Source organism: Sipha flava, unplaced genomic scaffold, assembly GCF_003268045.1.
Source record: "Sipha flava isolate LNK unplaced genomic scaffold, YSA_version1 129_pilon_pilon, whole genome shotgun sequence".
Lineage (NCBI taxonomy): Eukaryota > Metazoa > Arthropoda > Insecta > Hemiptera > Aphididae > Sipha > Sipha flava.
Genome location: NW_020271755.1, coordinates 541,690 through 562,242, shown reverse-complemented (window position 1 = coordinate 562,242; position 20,553 = coordinate 541,690). Strand labels below are relative to the sequence as shown.

Genomic DNA, 20,553 nt, shown 5'->3' with positions numbered 1-20,553 from the left:
TTTCCTGAAAAACATGAATATTCCTGTATTTTTCTATACGACGCATAGAAATCCCATGTACGATGTAATTGATTAATTGAAAAAAAAACTTTGAATCGCATTTAAAGCTATAGTTTTACTATCATATATATTCGTACGTAATCTATATGCGTACTATTTGCGTGCACGCCGCGCGTATGTGTGTGTATTCGTTGTGTTTGCGGCTGTGCGTATGCGCGTACATTGTACGGATTCGGATAAACGCGAATCGTAGGAACGTAAGACGTGCAACGCGAGTTCTGATGAGATTTTAAACCTACCGAGTGCGCGCCTTGACATGAATAAGGAAGCGGCCACGGCGGGAGCGAGAAAGACGCAAAAACTGATATACATACTGCAGGTACACGTGATCGTGTCCCAGGAGAGAAGAGAGGCGATACTCCTTAAGTTCGTCAGTATTTAAAGTCGCATTAAAGTGGAAACCGGGGGAATTGATATAACTTGGATAATCTTGGATTATCATTTAAGGCCATGGTAAGTTTTTAACTAGAGTGCGCACAATTTTCCTCCGGGCACTGCAAAGCGTCTCTACATAATTATTCAAAAGTTTGTTTGATACGACCCCCTCGATCAATCGATCGATTTTTATTACCGCATTAGGTTGCGGGAATAAGACCGTACGGATCGAGTGTTCTGGCGGTGGTTTTCTGCCCTCATCCTCTAGCACGACTTAGATCTATTTATAAACGAATAAAATATTTAATGGTGATACAATTATTCGGCGCAATCACATAATAATGAAATTTCATGTAGTTTAAACATTGATTATAAAAAAAAAAATTAGGAAAATATTTTTAATTAATTATGATCATCATAACGTAAAAGAAATAATAACAATTTAATTAAATTATAATACGCATATAATGATGGCGTGAATCTATTTCATTTTTAAATAATCCTACAACAGCATTACCAATGGAGGGCCAGATATAGCCCTACCAGAAAATTATAAAAAAGATAATGTAACCCAGTGCTAAAAACCCTATTGCGCCTGTGCTGATGGTATCATCTCGTCGCCACCGGTAGTTAAATGAGAAGTAAAGTGGCTGAGTTGATCCGATTAGCAAATAGAGTAGCATCGAAAGTCCTATTGGAGTTGCCAAAAAACCCAAATAAATCAGAAATAGATCAACAGGACGAAAGAGCATCAACACCTACAAGATAATTGTTTGAATTTTTTTCCACAGCTGTACCGATTGACAAGTAAGCATTATGATCGCGTTAAAATGGAGGATGTAAGCATCGACAGAAAACCGACCTGCATTAACCTATTTCTAGGCCTTGCGGTACATCTCCGATATTTTATAGTTAAAAAAAATATGTTAACTTTCTTAAAAGCATAATTTTTCTCGAAGTCCATACGCGACAATCAACGGAAACGCAGACCCGTTGTAATATTTAAAATACAAAACGATTTAGATAGATTAATGCAAGTATACAGTGGAATTCGTCGGTTTAACTATTTAAAAAAAAATTAACGTAGATACGTTTAAAATGTGTGTTCTAGATGAATATTAATAATTATTACAACCGCAATAGGAGAAATACGTCAAATAAGATTAAAACAATAGTGATGTTGTTCACTTTTTTCTGAATCTTCGATGGTTTAGCTGTTCCCCAAACCTGGATACCGTAAGACCAAATCGAAACTAATAGCATTTTTTACAGGTTTAATTTATTTTTCAAATTCATTTTTAATTTTTTGTTTATTAAAAAGTTTCTGGGTCTTTAGTTGAGTAATGGTATTTTTTTTTTTAATATGGTGAACCAAGGTAAGTCTTTTGTCTAGATGAATACCTAAGCAGCGTTTGAGGCTATGGGAATGATATCGTTGTTTAATGTTACAGGAGCAGGAGTACTTTAACGAATAGTCAATGTTACGTCCAATGATTTAGAAGTATTGATTTTGACTCTCCATTTGGCATACAAGATAGATAGTAGGTTGAGGTGATTTTAGGCTAGGGCCTATTTTGAAATGTCAACATAATATTTGGTTGCTACAGCACTGACTATATTATACTGTTAACGATAACTAATGAAAAAGAGAAAAAAATATTAAGATATTCTGATTATTAGTGGCAGTTTTAATTCAAGGAATATAAAATAGCATATTTCTTTAGATATCAAAAATACCTAAAATTGTAACATTTAACAAATAAAAAGGTTTATGTAGTAATGAATATTTTTTGAAGCAAATTTGTATCTGGTAAAAGAAACATGCTAAATGTTTAGTTTTTTTTTTTTTTTTTAAATAAGTATAAACAGAAATAAATTAATGCTTAGCGTGGAGCAGGGGTCTCAAATTTTTTTATTTAAGGGCCACAAAAAAAAATCAAATGCTCTTAGTGGCCGAAAATTTATTAACACATATAATTTTAAATTTTATGAAAATATAGGTAAATAAATTTGTTTACTTTACAATATACTTAAATAAAAATATACATAAATATAATATAATATAAATTATAATATAAATAAATGTTTGAAATAATTTTTTTATTAATGAGAATTATGAAATTTATGTTTTTCTGTCAATATTTTATCGAATTTAGGTAGTACGTCACTAGTTCCAATTTTCGAAATTGCCTCCAAATGTTTGTCCGTCATGACCAACCTACATTTTGATTTGATGTTTTTCATTTAGGAAAAAGTTTGTTCGCACAAATAAGCTGTAGCAAATACAGATATATAATCAATAATCAATTGCAATTTTTTTTTAATTTGGTTATCTGGTAGAAATTTATAAAAATCAACTAGTCTCTTCGCGATGTTTCATTTTCAGTGCATCATTACATTGCAAATCAATCATTTTCATTTGAAGGGTAGGAGGGTAACTTATCAATATCACAACCAAACGGATATTGAAAAATATTTATGTCTTCAGATTTTACGTCAAGGTCAGAAAATCGTTGTTTAAATTGAATTTTAAGTTCAGAAATTATTTTTTGAGCGAAGTCGATTGGAAATTGTAATTTATATTCATTATATTTATCGCAATTAAAAAAATGAATAAAACAATTTTTTGAAATTTGTGTTTCAAATAAAATAAGTTTTTGCAAAAGTGCTTTTACTAATATGTCTTATATTTACTGATACAGTGAAAACTGTCTAAAGCGGACCCTGAATAAAACGAAAAACTATCCAATACGGAATTTATCTATGATCCCGGCACGTTTCTATAATTTTATGTAGACGCTGAACCTCAATAAAACGGAACCTTCTTAACGCGGAAACGGAATGATTTTGTAAGTCCCATGCAAGTATAAACCTTGCATAAACCGGAAAAATGACGCACGCGTGTGTACTATAAACCAAAAATAAGATATAAAATGTAGATAGACGTATGTACAATGTACATAATTTACAATAGTGATAGATAAAGAAGATAAAATTGTTCTATACATATTCGTAAAATATATGTACATACAGTGGCGTATACGAGGGGGGTGTTTGGTAGATATGACACCCCCTTTGAGCCGTATCATATATTACATTATTATAGGAATATTGGTAAATCGATAATGCAATATGAAATATAAAATAATGCACAATACTAATCACATATATACAGGTTAACATTATCGCGACTGCGACAATACGTGACGAAAATTATTCGTTTACGTTTTCGTGCAACACAAAACGTTTAATAATAATAGGTATTGTAGCATCGAATACTGATATTCGAATAATTTATGGTAAAGCTATCCGAATTCGAATATACATTACATCTCTATTACAGACATTATGTATACATATTAATTAATTAAAATAAAAGTTTTAGTTTGTACGTATTATACATAATATTTAATAATTATAATTAACACCCCCCTTCAGAAAATCCTAGCTACGCCACTGTGTACATACAATGCATATTATCGCATAAACGACACGAACTTTGTAACTGTGAAACAGTTTTACACCAACAATCGTACGTACACCTTTAATTTTATCTTCCGTTCATAACATAAAAATGCAAAAATATAACACAGAAGAAAAAATAGCAACAACAGTGACAAAACAAAAAATTATTAATCATTTTTGAAAATTCTAAATGTTTATACATCATATTTAATTGCCTTATTATGAAATATGTAATAAAAAACCTATATTCCAGTTTAAATGTAATGAATTGTAAAACCTATATTTTAGTTAAATTTTAATGAATTATATTATTTAAAACAATAATTTGAAAAAATATTCTTTGGTATTTATTTGAATGGAATAATCCGGAATTTTTCCGTTTTATTGAATAAAGCGGACAACTGCTTAAAGCGGAATTTTTTGTTGGTTCCATGCGATTCCGCTTTAGACAGTTTTCACTGCAGTCCCTATTTTTCATATAAATTCGTACTACACATTTTTTAATATACAATGATATGATACAAAGCTCCTCTCTACCCCCTTCCATATGATTATAATTTTTAGTTGTTTTTTTAATCGAATTGCACAAAATTATTAGTTAAACTAAAAACCAATCTATTATTTTTTAAACTGAAAATATACTTTTGTCTGATATAAATCTGAAAACTGTTTACAAATTATTTATTTTAATGTGGGATATATAACTTAAAATATAATAGATATATTTAAGTCTTCATTAGCTATCTTGTTTAAACTAACTTCCTGAAAAACACCTTCATAATAGTCTTATTTATTAGTATTTAGTAGGTACATACTTCTCGAATCCTGTAATGCACACTTGCAGTTTCGGGCTATACACTTTGTGTCGGGGTTCACTAAAAAAATGGGAACTGTTTCACTGTATTTATATATCTATATTTACCTATGCGGGCCACGGGCTGTATTTTGGAGACCCCTGGCCTGGAGTATTATTATATTTGTAAAGTATGACTTGCTTCAAATTAAAAATTCATCATCAGATATATACAAAGTCAAAATACAATGTACATTAAATGCAAAACCCTTTGCCTTGAATTATTTTAAATAGTTTAAAATTGTTGTACAATAACATCTATACCTAATATATAAAATTAAAAATTAATTAATATTTTTGTAAATTAATATAAAAATAGTTTATATATAAATAAATAGACGATTGCTTATTGACTTCTTATATACCTGATGATACATTTTTTATTTGAAACCAGGCATACTTTACAAATATAATAAAACTTTATTCATTTCTATATACAAACTATTTGTTTATTATTTTTTTTTTTTAAAGTTAACCGACATACTAAACAGAAGAGTAACTCATAATCAACCTATGTTTATAGATTTATACACGTATTACTTTATTTACCATTATCACACAATACAATTACGGCAATTAATGATTGTTATCTGTCAAACATTATCTAGAATTTTTAATAATAATTATTAGAAGTTTGTATTTTAAACTGACTTCCTGAAAAACACCTTCATAATAGTCTTATTTATTAGTATTTAGTAGGTACAATAATCACATTATTATATAGGTACATTAGTTTTCAATTATAACACCCAAGTGTAATATTGTACTCTGTAAATTTAGTAGACATTAAAAAATAATATTACTCATTAATCAAAATAAATTTGTCAAATCAAGTTTAGATACTAAACATTTGTTAAAATCAATTCACTTAAAACGAATCATTAGACATATAATATTACTAATTAATGACAGTTAATTAATAAACCGATAAACATCTAATTTATACTCATATCAGGGAGTAATAAAATATTTGTAACTTAATTTTCCTACACCAACAACATAATAAACAATAATTACAATTACTATAAATCAAAATTTAATAGCAAGTTTTACAAAGGAAAAATAAACATTATTTTGCAATAGGAATAACATTCTAATTGGTTACAAAATAATATATTCTGTATTTTAAATATAAACTGTATTCACTGTAAAAACACTTAACATATTTAACATTTTTTTTTAAATTAAGTAATAAAATAAAACTCAGGTATAACTAAAACTTAATCTTCATGTTACCAATGTATTAAAAATACTAATTCAACTCACAATAAATAATTCAGATGGATATTATTAATACCAACTATATTAACAATTGAGTATGTACATTTATATAAAATAAATACATTATATTATAGTTAATTTGCTTTCAATTATTATTGTTTTTTTTAATTTATATATTTTACTATACAAATGCATTTATATAATTTTTAAAAACACTTAGATGCTTTATATTTTAAATTATACTAATTTGAATTAATTTCATTTTAACAGTCTGTAAGTCACTTCTTTTTTAGTTATATATTATTAATATCAACATTGTTAACATTCTTAGTAGACTCCAGCTCATCCATATAATATATAACTGACAATGGAATGATAGGTGTCAATTTAATATTTTTCACAGTAGTCCATGTTTGAACATTTTTCCTGTAAACAGAATAAATATTAGTTATTTTAACACTATCAGCTGTTTGCATTTGATGATCCATAGCATAAGCATATTTCTTCGTGTGAATATTTTTCTTGCAAATTTGATGCGGTCTAGCATTTTTAATAATGTATTTTGATTGTTTATTTTTCTTCCTCTGTCTAAATTTATTATCTTTAATAACTTGATCATTATTATATACCTTAAACAATTCTTGGTTATCATTTGATAATACTGTGTTGAGCATTAGTTGCATAGCAGGTAAAGGTAAATAAGATGCATCTATGTTGTCAAAAATTGAAAATTGTTGTTGAAAGGTATCATCTGCTGTAACAGTAGATAATTTTGAAGTATTGTTTACTTCAAATAATTTTTTTTTTAACTCATTGTCATTTTCCATTTTAGTTGTTTCGGAATATTTCTTTTTCTTTTTTAATATATGGTTCTTAATAAGAGTTAAATTATGTCTTCGTAAAGCATCCTTGGCATCAAACTCATTTTTATTAGCCTCATTTTTACTAGCTACTTCGGTACCATCATGCACACCGCGATCATAGATAGCTTTTGCCGTATCATCTTTTAATATTATACTTAAATCTAATTGATTTATATTTTCTGAGTTCCAAAAACGTTGATTGAAATTAGGATCAAAATCAATTTTAGGTGAAGGGATTGCAATTTGATTAATTTTTTCAACTTTATCAACAGAACTATTTAGTAATGGACCACACATACAAGAATATGGTGGATTACATTCTGTATCATTATTTTGTGATTTAGATGTTATGTTATTTTCCTTGGTTGTGTTCCATTGATTTTCACAGGATAAACATATAGATTGACCCATGCTATAAATTAAAAACCAATATCAGTATAGTTAATGATTATCGAATTTTTAAGACAAAAAAAGTGTAATATATAGTTTACAAATAAATATTAATTAAAAATTTGTAGATTTTTAATAAAAGCAAAAACTATTCCAGAAATGTAATATGTTCTATATGGTTCAATACATATTTAATATATGGCTTAGAAATGTAATAAATAAATAAAATTGTAAGAAACAATAAACTTCAAATATTTGTCTGTGTATTTCAAGAGAAAATTTACAGAAAATTAATATTGTATTACAACACACTGGTAACTTAATAGGTAAAACACAACTCTAGAAGGTGAACAATTTATCACTCGCTTCCTAATTCATCCTATAACCTGAATTCTTAAAAGCTCAATCTATATCAATATCTATTTCCAAGACCTTCAATTAACCAAAATTGTTTTCAATAGTTTAGTACATGGATAATGTGCACAATATAAAATTGTCCAAAACAATTTAAAATTCACATGATTAGATTTCTAGTAATTTAGAATTAGACTGTATATTAAATATATTTAACAGATTTTATCATAATTTTTTTTTTTTTAGAAAAATTATTAAACTTAAATTAAACAAAACCATTATACATTTGATTTTTTGAACTAGAATCTTCTTTAGTGAAATCTTCGGTTTCAATTTTATTCATTAAATGGCTTCTACTATCAATATCCATGAATGATGGCTTAGCATCTCTGACCTCCATGGAAAAATCCCTGTAGTTAAAATATATAATTAAAATTTAAACTTCTTTATTCAATAATAATATTCAATTATGTCATAAATTATTTCAATGTAAGGTCGGGTGTTAAAGAAAAACAACAATAAATTAATATTTATAAATAACAAGTTAAAATATAAAACTGATTTTATAGATGTTATTTCATAAATAACATAACAATGAAATTAAAATCTAAACAGTTATCTCTGAAATTAATAAATATGTATTTATTACATTTCTCAACAAACTTGTCTGTAAAGAAATTATAATTTTGTATTACAATTAGTAAGTCAACAATTGAAATTATTGTAAAATTTAAATAAATAGAATAATTGAATGAAAAATAATTGGAAATTAGGGCATTAAATGGTTAGATTATGATTGTTCATTGACCAGTCGGATCAGATGAAATCCAGAAATTAATAATTAGAATAGTAATCATCCTAGAATTTAACAATGCAGAAAAATATGTTTCTATGCCTAAAATTAAATTGGGTCTTAAAAAAATATTCAAGATATAACAGCCTTGGATAAGAATTTTTCTTATGAAGCAAAAAAATGGAAAAATGTATTTCTGAAAATAACCAGAATACTCTAGATGAAAAATTAAGAAAAATAACAGGAAAACAATTTGGTTTAATATAAATAATTCATACTACATAATCTATTTTTAAATAAAAGAAATTCATAAAAATATGAAATATTTTAATTGGTAGGATATACAATTACAATATTCCGTACCAATAAAGTACAGTTTAAATAAAATATTTACTGATATTGTAATAATACTAATTCTTTGTTGTAATATCATTGTTTTCAAATTGACAGTCATAAATAAGTAGAGAAAAATAATTCAGGTAATATTATTAGTAAATATTATTAATCCAGCCCATGCACAAGGAGATAGGGGGTTCTACTCCCTCATTGAGAATTTTTAACATATATTTTTACTAGAAATATACTAAGTTTTCATTTTTTTTAAAGTTAAACTGACTTGAAAATTCATACATAGTTGTCTATTCTTATTGTAAAAATGCCAATTTTCTCAATTTAACCTCTTTTTCTAATGTATTTTACACTGACATGACAGTTGTTGAAGTTGTTCAGACATTTATTGATTTTCAATGATATTTTATGATCATGGATATTCCAACACATATTTTTCTTTTTATTGAGTTTTTACCTAACATAAATAATTATGAACCCTTCTTTAGACAATTCATATGCACAGGCCTATTATTAATAGATTATATTTATATGTAATAATATTAACCCACAGAGCATTAAATATCTTATACATTTTTAATTAGGACCTTAATTTGCAGTACTTTAAATCAGTGGTGCATAACCAAGGGTTCATCAAATTTTATTAGGTCACCAATAATTTGACAATAAATAAAAAATGTATAGACTATTATGTATAGACTATGTATATTATTTTATATTTCTTAAAACTCTAATTTTGTATTATTTTTTTTTTTGATTAATTAAATTAATAAATTAATAAAATTTCTTAAAATTATCAATTTAATTTGTACAAATAAAATGTTTGTGCACACCAAGTATATATTATAAACTTACATAACGTGGATAGGAATGATTAGTCTTCTCATAGAAATAAGTTCATTTGTGGGTCATGGCATGGATGAAAATAGGTTGCGCACTACTACTTTATATGATGACACAATTCAACGTTTTGAATTTTCACATTTCTATTTAATATATTTACTAGTTAATTTTCGTGTTACTTCACTAAAAATTATGCAAGGCCTCAAAATGGTCATAGTTTCTTGAGGTATTTATTATTTTCAAACACAAGTATCACAACTCAACAGTTTTACATTTGAAGTTGAGACACTTAAGGTATACTCGATGAGATTTTAATACCATTTTACTCAAACTAAAATTAAAATCAGGTAAAATTCAAATAAATATTTGATTACCAAAATATTTTTCCTTATTCTTAGAGCAAAGCGAATTGTAATTGCAATCAATCTTTTAATAAGGTATATTCATAATATATAAGAACGTACTTGTAAGAATAAATATCATCAATTTCATCAAATTCATCTTTGACAGTAGGTTCTTTAATTCTATAGCCATTGATATCCATATTGAATAAAAATACCTTAACATAAACAATTTAATACAATCAAATATTATATTTTAAACAATTTTTAAAAATTCATATTTTAATACATTTGATAAAAAAAAAAAAATAAAACAACAATAACTAGTACTTTACTAGTCATACAAAAATAATTCTTTTGAATATTTCATTAATAAATAATAATATATTGGTTTGAAATCAGATATTATTATATTTTGCAACTAATAGGTACAACAAATTGAGTAAAAATATCTATGCAACATAAGTTATTTTTATAAAATATTAATTATAAAAGAAAAAATGGTGAACGAAATAATTTAGCACTTCAAGATCATAAACAATGAAAATTAATGTTGCTTTTATTTCCAATGATGATTGACCTATTAAGAAATAATGAAATATTAAAAAAGCATCATCAATTTATGAAACCTTCCAAATTTAATTAAAAGTATTAACAGTAAATTAATAAATATGAAGTCGACAAGTTGAAAAAAAAAAAAAAAAAACAAAATATTTTTATTTATCTATATTGAAACGATAGTAATGGTTACAAATTACATCTATCGTTAATAATAATACTCAGCCGACGAATAACTGAGCTATTTAAATTTAATAAATTTTAATACATAGGCCAAATTTTAATAAATTATAATAGTGATTATAAGATATTACCTTGGAATAAAACAAATTTTGAATTTACAGTGGTTTTCCACATTAACACTGAAATACCGAAAAACGAATAGTGGCAAACAAAAATGGTTAACGTGTACAAAATAAATATAATAACATCTTTTATTGCTATACTGATTACAAATAATGGTTTTTACAATAAAAACTTATATTTATCTTTGATTTCCCATATAAGTGGGTTTTCCCATAATTTGGGATTTTAATACATATTTATAAGTACAAACTGTTAAAATAACTATTGGGAAAAAATAAGACTGCGGTCACAGTGACACCGACTGATTCAACCGATCATTTTAAATAAAATAAATAGTATACGAGTGGTCTCACCGAGGCCGTCTCAGTGCCTCCGATCGCATCGGCCTATTACATCGATGTCGGATATCCATTGGATAAAATTCATTTTCGTTAGTTTTTATCAACCGATTCAGTCGACGTAATCAATTCAAACACGAATATTATTTTATAAAGTTACATTTTCATCGAGAACTGCGAGAAATTAATAAGTTTGGTCCATGGAAGAAGGACCTTATGGAATCATAGTAGTAAATCTTCATACTGTTCTGATAGTTGGTGAAACAATGTATGGAATTCTCCATATTTTTTCCTATCCTTAAAAATGTCATTCGTGTGATACTTTCGCTTTTTTAATAATAAATATTTTATAGCAGGACTTGTTTCCAAACAAAAAAATGAAGGGACATCCATTTTATTAATTATAATATGCATTCATTGCATTGAAATGAACAATAATTGTCAATTATTATCGGCCGACGTCTGAAACACTGACCGCAGCCTAAGTTTTATGTTAAATAAATGCGATACATGCCCTCAAGGAAGGTTAGTGAATTTTTAATTAGAATTCTTTTGTTATTAAATTATTATACAGTTATATTACTTTATTATAACAGTATATAACATAGGTATATTGGCGAATATATTAATATTAAAAAATAGAGCACAAACTTAACATAAATGTTAATATAACATATAAGTGTTCAAATTAAAAGTTCTAGAAGACTCAACAATTCAAATATTTCTTTATTTTTGTAACTAATAAATAAAACTAAAATAAATTGTTAATTTACATATCTATATTCTATATATTCTTTTGGTACAATTAAAATAACTTAAAATGCAATAAAGTATACAGAAATACTTACTTTTTTTAAAACTTATAATTTGAATGAAACCATTATCACATTAATGTCCTTTCGATTATTAATATAACTTGAACTGATGGTATATTGAAAAATTTATTAATTTTTATTACCCATTGGCAAAACTGTAGAAACTTCTCATGATAAAAAATTGTAATGCAATATATTCTGTTGAATGAATATGAAGTTCATTACTGTTGGCCATAAACCACAAGTCGAGAAATTCTTGAATTTTTAAATCTTGGTTAATTGAACCCATTTAATTCAAGTAAAAACACAATCTTTCTAAAAAAAAAAAAATCATCAATAAATTAATAAATACTTCAAAATATTTATATTTATGTATCAAAGTATAACTATACTAAGTTGGATTGAATATAAACAATAAACAATACAAACATAGTAATAACTGTAGTACTTAAATGAAGATTTTTAAAAATAAATAAATATACAATCATGTACAAAAATGTTGATACTTCAATTTCTAATAAAATGAATATACTTAAACCATAGACTATATGAAAACTATTTTACATAAACTGTACTTGTAAAGAAATCTATTAATAATCATTTCCATCAGCAATCCACCCAAGATACGGACATTTGAATGCCCATTTAATATTTTAAACCGGGTCTAAAATATTTCATAATATATAAATACATAATTTTAGAGGACATATTTTTTAATTAAATTGTTACCATTGACAGATTTCTATCACAAAAGAATTTGTGGGGGTTATAGCGCCTAAAATTGTTTACATATATGAAGTTCAAGAGACACAATTTCATTTTCAAGGGATACAGTATTTTAGACTGTGATTCTTAGTATTTAACAAGAAGTCTGTTAAGTGTAAACTATTTATTTAAAATGTCCAATGCATGTACTATAGATGGCTTAATTAAGGCAGTATGGACTGATTCCAACTGCAAAATAATTAAATATATTTTATTGTTATATTATTTGACCGTTTTGTAAATCACAAAAACGTTAATTTTACCATGATATACTAATTTCATTATTGACTTATACACTTACTTCAAATATAAACAAAGGTTATATTTCTATTTTTTAATCTTATAAGAAAATAGAATCTGCATTTACATATATTAAATATTAATACTATATTATAAACACAAGCATCGATTATGTTACCTACTAGAGATAAAAGATTTAAAACTGATACATTCAACTATAATAATATTCTAGAATTCCCGTCATTTTCAAATAAAAACGTAAACAACATACTAATCTTGTGCTTATCACTATAATCAGTGAATTTTGAAATTTCAAATAACAACTTAACCTCAAACACGGTGCAATGATAAGGGTTAGGATTGCTATAAATCATAGATCCTGGAGATTATTCATACCATAGATGTAAAGATATATGGAGGTGTGACAAAATTAGTCGCGATCTCGATATATAAAAAAATTAAGTATTGATATTTATATTTAAAAATTAGAGTTCTATCTCATATAAAAATAAAGAAGCATTTGCTTTAAAATTCGAGCCCTATTTATTATTGGTACTATTGTAATAAAAAAAATTGTAATAAATTATTAAGAAATTTGAAAACCCGGAATACGGACTAGATGGTTGTATTGGATTATTATTATTTTCGGCTTAGTCGTTAATTTTATTAAATGTATAGATTATCGATCTGCAGACAGATCATTGACAAAATTTTATAAATATTGCCTTAGATGCAGAAAAGAAGTTAAATGAAGCTAATAGACATATTGCAACTGCAATTTTGGGTAAACTAAATCGGGGTTCTTTTGAAAAATAAAGACTAGAAACAATTTCTACACGTTAATAATATACTGGTGGCGTTTAATCAAATTAAATAAATTGTCATAGGTTAGATTTAAACGAAACAATCTCATAGGTGGACATTTGGTTGAATTTTCGGGGAGCTATAATAATTCAATGTAAAATAACCTGCAGGGGCTTCGCCCCCACACCCCCTTACCATACACAAGTGAAACTTATTACCATTAAAAATATAGATATGTTTAAATTTTATTAAAAACACACTAAATAACGTATATTTAAAAATAATTATTTTAATGACAAATAACTATTTGTATTAACAATGATACTCAACATATCATCGCTATCAATCTTTTTCAATTTATAGGTAGTATTAAAAAATTGCTGAACCTATTTTGAACCAACAATGTCCTTAGCCAAGTTTTTATTTTTTTCATTGCACTGAAACTTCTTTCGCAAGTAGCCAAACTATGTAATTGGTACTGTTAATGCTATTGTAAATAGTTTTTTATTATTTCTTATATCACGATTTTCAAAAAAAACAAACAGATAATTATATATAATTATCTATAATTATAATATTAATTATATTATAATTATATATAATAATAATTATATATATATATTTATAATAAATTATAAAAACAACGAATAAAATGTCTAACAAAGTTTCGATTTTGGGGGGCTATTAAAATATTTGGGAGGTCTAAGCCCCCCAAGCTCCCCTGATATTTGCCTATGAACAATCTGCATGAAGTGTGTACTGATAACTTCAGTGCAGGGCTGGCCCAAGCAAAAATAGTGCACTAGGCAAAATCAAATTTTGCTGCCTCTAAAAAAAAAATTGAGCTGTTATTTTAACTTTGCCCCTCCATCCATTTTTTATGTGATATATCTACATTAAAAAAATATTAATTTTTTTTATTTTATGTTTACAATCACATGTAAAAAGACTTAAAAATGATTTCTATATTTATTACTCGAAACCTATCACTATCGCGACTATCGGAAATTGCTGAAGTGATTGTGTGGTTATTTATATTTTTGGAATAATTGAAAATGCCCAGTGTAGGCCCTAATATAAATTAATATAATAACTTAGACCAGGGATTCTCAAACTATTAATCATAGGATTCAGTGTTTTTATAAATATCAAAATTAATGTTTGTACTGATTGATTTCAGATTATCAATAAAAACATTTTTTGGAATATTTACCTACGATTTTTACTTAGATGTGCAATTATTTCGGGGGTCAATTCATTCGCTTGCATTTTTGCATCCTTGATAAATTTACGACTCGTACGCGATTTCAAAACACGTATACTCGTCGAAAAATAAATACGAAATGGCCCCAAATTATACTTTACTTTTACGAATTATGATTCAAGTGCGAAACATATGAGTAAAACTCGTGACTTTTGGATGTATATTTAGTGTGTATAGCAAGGGCGTAGGTAATGATTATTAAAGGAAGGATTTGATAGATTTAGGTAATAACTATTTTTATTATTACCTATTTATTTACTAGCTAGGATTTTGACCATGGTGGACAGTGGTTTGACCACCCATTTCCCTTACCTGTGTCACTGAATCCACCCCGGGTCATTCAGTGAAAATTCCTTAAAAAATAGAAGAGTATAAATAGTCAGTCCTATTCGCCCACTAATAATCGAACAAGTGCCACTGCCAGACCACAGTAGCAGTAAAATTATCTGAATTTTGTGGTACCATTAGTCTACCGTTTCATATTATAACCATTTTGGAATCACTGAGTCGCTTATCAGTCGCTAACTTGATATTATTTTTTTTTAGTACTCGCGCAGCAGCGTGTTATCATGACACGTCTGGATTTTCAATTTCGCCCGTAATATTAATATAATATTGAATATAGTTATTGCAAAGCCGTGTAGTTTTTTTTGAAAAATCGACCGAATACAAAATGCACTGTAACACGAAGAACGCTTATTTTCTCCTCCAACGATTTCACTAGTATTTCGAATGAAAACTACTCGTAAATCCATATTATTCTTATTCTACACACAATATTACATCAAGTAACTATTATGGACGTAAGTGTATTTTACTTAAACATAAACATATATTAAAAATTACCTGTTTATACATTTATAATTGGATGGTGTTTAATTTTGTTTATTATTCAAAGTGATATTTACTGACGTGAATGTGTTGCTTTTCCTTATTCGTTTTACTGTCTAAACAGTATTGCCCTTTTACACCAAAACCTCGATTTGTTTACAAAATATTTACAATATTTTCGTTTATTTTTATCTAAGCAGTTGTATTTATATTTAAAATTCATTGTACAGTAATATTATATTTTCAAAGCTTGTAGGATATACAAATAATATTTTTTTCATTTGGTACTTAGTTGATACTTAATGTTTTTGTTTATATAAATAGTTACTTTATAATATTTCAATATATATGTGTACTTAGTATATGACATAGACAAGTGTACAGTGCCAAACCCAAATGGTGAAGTTACATTTTTTTTTTAATTCAATATAGTTGTATACATTTGAATTATCTTTTACAATCAAATAATAATTAATTTTTAAGTTGATGATAATTTATGTGTATTTTAATTAATAATTACTTATGTAGTCTGCATTTTCATTTTCAGTTTTTAAATACAAATACTGGACAAAATGTATTTAATAGTCAAAATGGTGGTCATACTGCAGTTGTAAGCATATTGTATCATAATTTAATAATATTAATTTCATTTAATTTAATCATTATTTTTTTACTTTCTATTGTTCATAATTTTGTTGTAATTGATGTATGAATAAGGAGAGTAATGTTCCGAAAAAATTACATTCTTCTAATTATTAAATTTAATTTTTATTTAATTTTTCCAAATTATATTTCTTATAATAATATTTTGGACTTATAACTTGAATAAAAGTCATATATGCAAGTTTACTCAAATACTCAAATTGTATATAAATATATACATATTTAAATTTCTAAACTTACATATACTAGATATACATCTACATATACTATTTTAACAATGTGTATAATACATTTAAATTGTTTTTTATTTAATAATTGATCCACTTTTAATCTAGTTTAAATAATTGCACTTCTAGTTTATTGATGACCGACCAATAGATAATGTTGAAGGACGAATGACTGTGTCCGGATCATTAAGGCAAAATCTTGGTGATCCTGGTTTTAATACATTGGATGAACCTATTAAGACAACAATTGTAATTATACAATTTATTAAATATATAACTGATTAACACAAAGTGATAGGTAATTCTTAATTTCAGATGAGAGATTTAAAAGCAGTAGGAATGAAATTCAAACATGTATTATATTTAAAAGAAAAAAACACACTTCTTAAAGAATGTAAGTATATTATAGTGAGATTTTAATACTTACAATTTACAGTGCATTTTTTATGTTATTTTTAGGGGACTTATGGGGTCCTTTGATGCTTTGTACATTCATGGCCATGTAAGTTATTGATTAAATAAAATAAGACATATATGTATTAAAATATTTATAAATTAATTTCAGGGTACTGCAAGCATCACCAGATTCAATGCAGATAGGCGATGGAGGGCCTGAGTTTGCTGAAGTTTTTGTTATTATTTGGATAGGTTCTGTGATTATTACATTAAATTCAAAATTACTCGGGGGAACAATGTAAGTATTTATATTTGGTTTTCATTCATATTTTCTATTTGATAAACTGACATGAATGTGGGGTAATCTAATGTAGATTTAAAAAAAATATTAGAATTTTAGAATATATAAAAAAGCTTAATAATGACAGTGTTTTACTATCGGAGAATATCAAAAAATTCTAAAGTTCAAATTATTTTAATTTATATGTATATTAAATGTTTTCACCATGCACTAGTTTCAATAGGACTATATATAAATTATTATTTATTTTGATATTGGATATTGACAATTATAGCTTAATATTTTCAGAAATAATTTTATGTAAAAATTTTAATCTATTATATGTTATAACTTATAATTCATATTTAACTATGCTATTGAAAACAATTTTTAAATTATAAATTTAATATAAAATAGGTCATATGAGTTTGTGCAATATTAATAAAGTATTATAATAATTATAACTTTGCAAAAATATGAATTGTACTTTTTTAATATTATCAAATTTATATTATTGAATGTCAATTTTAATGTCTTAAAAACAGTAAATTAACATTTTAATATATTTATTTACAAGCTATTCATATTATAGAAAAGCACTTATAATAACTTCTATATAATTTTGTATTATTTAACTACTATTAAGAAATTTTATAAACAAGAAAACATTTCTAAAACAATTTTACTTTTTATTCAATGTCTTTATACATCTTTTTAAGTTTAAAATAAATACTAAATTATCATAAATAATTATAGGTTATCAAAAACAATACAGTCTACTTTCATGTGTACCTATGACAGTAGATTGTTGGTCTTAACAACTTTTCTAACTCATAACAAACTTCTCATAACAGTCAATAATTTCAATATCAAATCTCATATCCACTGACTTCATACAAATTAGCATTATCTTTATTAAATTTGTTTACTGTATTGTGTATCAAAAAATTGAAATATTTATTGCTTTGAAACATTTTAAATTCAATAAATAAAAATAAAACTATTTTTTTTTAATTTTTTTCTCATTTGTAGTATTTTAAATTTAAATTTAGTTTCAAACATCATGTTATAATCTTGCATTTTATTTAATTCGGAAAATTTAAAATTGTTTCATTCAGTTTCAATTTGTTCTTTTATTTTTATTACTAAATGTCAGTTTTTTCTAGTAAATAAAACTACAGTCAATTCTATGATATACATTATGTAATTTGGTAATTAATTCCATACATAAGCTCTTGAACTTACATGACATTAATTCAATATATAATTCAATAAATTTTAAATAATTAAAAATATAATTTTATTTCAAAACTTCCCATGTATTTTGTATTTATCACGACTATACAGTTGAGAAAACTGATAAAATATTTTTTATGCTTTAAGTTACATTGACTTTTTGTTGTAGGAAATTTAAGTTTTAATATATTTTCCCCCGTAATTTTGTTACCTAGTTATATAATTCGTATTATATAGAAAGTTAGTTTTATTTAAAATTCTTCTAAAGTTCTTCTATAATTTATATCTAAACTTCTGTTTAAAATACTTTTATTATGTATTTTCATAGACTATTTACCAATGAATATATTTTTATTTTCAGATCGTTCTTCCAGAGTGTATGTGTATTAGGTTATTGTCTTCTACCAATTGTTATTGCTTTGATAGTATGCAGATTTATTTTAATATTTGAGCAAACAAACTTCCTATTTTTCATTCGTTTTGCTATATCAATTGGTTCATTTTTATGGGCTACTTATGGTAAGTTGCTATTTAAGTCACTACTAACAACAACTAACTTCTCAAAGGGTTTTAATTTTTAATTTTTTTTTTTAGCTTCTGTTGTGTTTCTTGGCGATAGTCAACCTCAAGGGAAAAAAGCCTTAGCTGTTTATCCAATATTTTTATTCTATTTTATCATGTCATGGCTTGTACTGTCTCATACAGTATAAAATAGTTTAAAAAAATTGCATTTTAATTGGTTACTTGAGTTTTGTTTTTTATAATAATTTTTGTTACTTTTTATGTTAAATGTTTTTTAATTATTTGGCTTGAGGCAAAACGTTATCATGTTAATAAAAGTATAGTACCAATAAAATAATTATTTTTCCAAAATTCCATGTTGATTTATAATTTTTAAATTTTTTTGAGAAAAAAATGTTCTAATTTATGTTTCTAATGTCAATTAATTTACCTAATTGCATGGTAATATTTGTTAAACATATATTTCAGTTAGTGTTTTAAAATTAATACAATCATCTATAAGTTATTAATTAACTTTATAGACAATATTGATCACAAATAAATTATATTAATTATATAATTCATATTACTTATTTTTAACATTAGATTAATTTTAAATTTGTAAGTATGAGTTTGATACATTTATTATGAATGCTAAGGATATTTTTATATAACAATTTGTTTTTAAAAAATAACTTTTGATCCATGTTTATTGAACATGCTTCTTAAATGAATTGTAATTTGTAAAAATGGACCTATAAATTAAGAACTATATTCATTTTACATATTATATGAAATTTAGTTTATTTTATTTTTTCTATACCAATACATTAATATGAACTTAAGTTTTTATTTATCATATTTTATACCATCAAAAACATGTATTTACTTTATATTAAGTAAAATTGTTAATTTAATACTTAAAACTGTTATCCAATTGGTATACATCACTAAAATATATTATAATCACATTATTTATTATTAATAAGTATGACTCAGATTTATATGTATTTAAAAGATGAAAATTTGGAAATTTATAAAAAAAAATTTACAAAAAATAATCAAATAAAAAGTACTATTTGTACAATTATATCTTATTCTGTATCTTGATTGCAATGAGAAATGTATATGTAAACTCACTTTTTCTAAATTAGATGTTCTATGGTTCAGTCTGATAGAATAATGCTCAACTTAACAGATGCAACTAGTGCCAATTTCATATTTGCAATGTCAAAACAGTGAGTACAGTCTGTAATAATGTATAATTTACTTCGCAATGGATATCCTTAATTAATTTTAGGTATTTGTAACCAATTGAAGCAGATTTTTTGCATTCAAAATAGTAAAAATTTCACTATCACTTTGAAAATGTTTGCCAAGAAATTTGTGTTTATACATAACAATAAAAATGAAATTAATGAGA

The 20,553-nt window shown here is 25.3% G+C and overlaps 2 protein-coding genes across 8 annotated transcripts; one reads left to right on the top strand and one right to left on the bottom strand.

Annotated features, from left to right (window-relative positions):
* Nucleotides 1-6,221: 6,221 nt before the first annotated feature.
* LOC112694422 lies at nucleotides 6,222-13,126 on the bottom strand. Of its 5 annotated transcripts, XM_025569878.1 has the most exons (5): nucleotides 11,957-12,238; nucleotides 10,030-10,124; nucleotides 7,866-7,991; nucleotides 6,604-7,249; nucleotides 6,271-6,400 (listed from the first exon to the last, which is right to left on the bottom strand). In XM_025569878.1, the coding sequence occupies exons 2-5, from the start codon at nucleotides 10,107-10,109 to the stop codon at nucleotides 6,362-6,364; spliced, it is 891 nt and encodes a 296-aa protein (XP_025425663.1). In that variant the 5' UTR covers nucleotides 10,110-10,124; nucleotides 11,957-12,238; the 3' UTR covers nucleotides 6,271-6,361. The 5 variants fall into 5 exon arrangements, with proteins under 5 accessions (XP_025425662.1, XP_025425658.1, XP_025425659.1 ...); XM_025569877.1 differs by lacking the exon at nucleotides 7,866-7,991 and adding an exon at nucleotides 13,111-13,126 and having other exon boundaries at nucleotides 6,222-7,249; XM_025569873.1 differs by having other exon boundaries at nucleotides 6,222-7,249.
* LOC112694423 (protein YIPF6) lies at nucleotides 11,285-19,523 on the top strand. 3 transcript variants are annotated; one of them, XM_025569880.1, is made up of 9 exons: nucleotides 11,285-11,376; nucleotides 11,462-11,633; nucleotides 16,375-16,437; nucleotides 16,847-16,966; nucleotides 17,033-17,111; nucleotides 17,177-17,219; nucleotides 17,283-17,411; nucleotides 18,991-19,148; nucleotides 19,224-19,523. In XM_025569880.1, exons 2-9 carry the CDS (start codon nucleotides 11,610-11,612, stop codon nucleotides 19,337-19,339), a joined length of 732 nt encoding a protein of 243 aa, XP_025425665.1. In that variant the 5' UTR covers nucleotides 11,285-11,376; nucleotides 11,462-11,609; the 3' UTR covers nucleotides 19,340-19,523. The 3 variants fall into 3 exon arrangements, with proteins under 3 accessions (XP_025425665.1, XP_025425664.1, XP_025425666.1); XM_025569879.1 differs by having other exon boundaries at nucleotides 11,465-11,633; nucleotides 19,224-19,339; XM_025569881.1 differs by lacking the exons at nucleotides 11,285-11,376; nucleotides 11,462-11,633 and adding an exon at nucleotides 15,543-15,799 and having other exon boundaries at nucleotides 19,224-19,339.
* The last annotated feature ends 1,030 nt before the right edge of the window (nucleotides 19,524-20,553 follow it).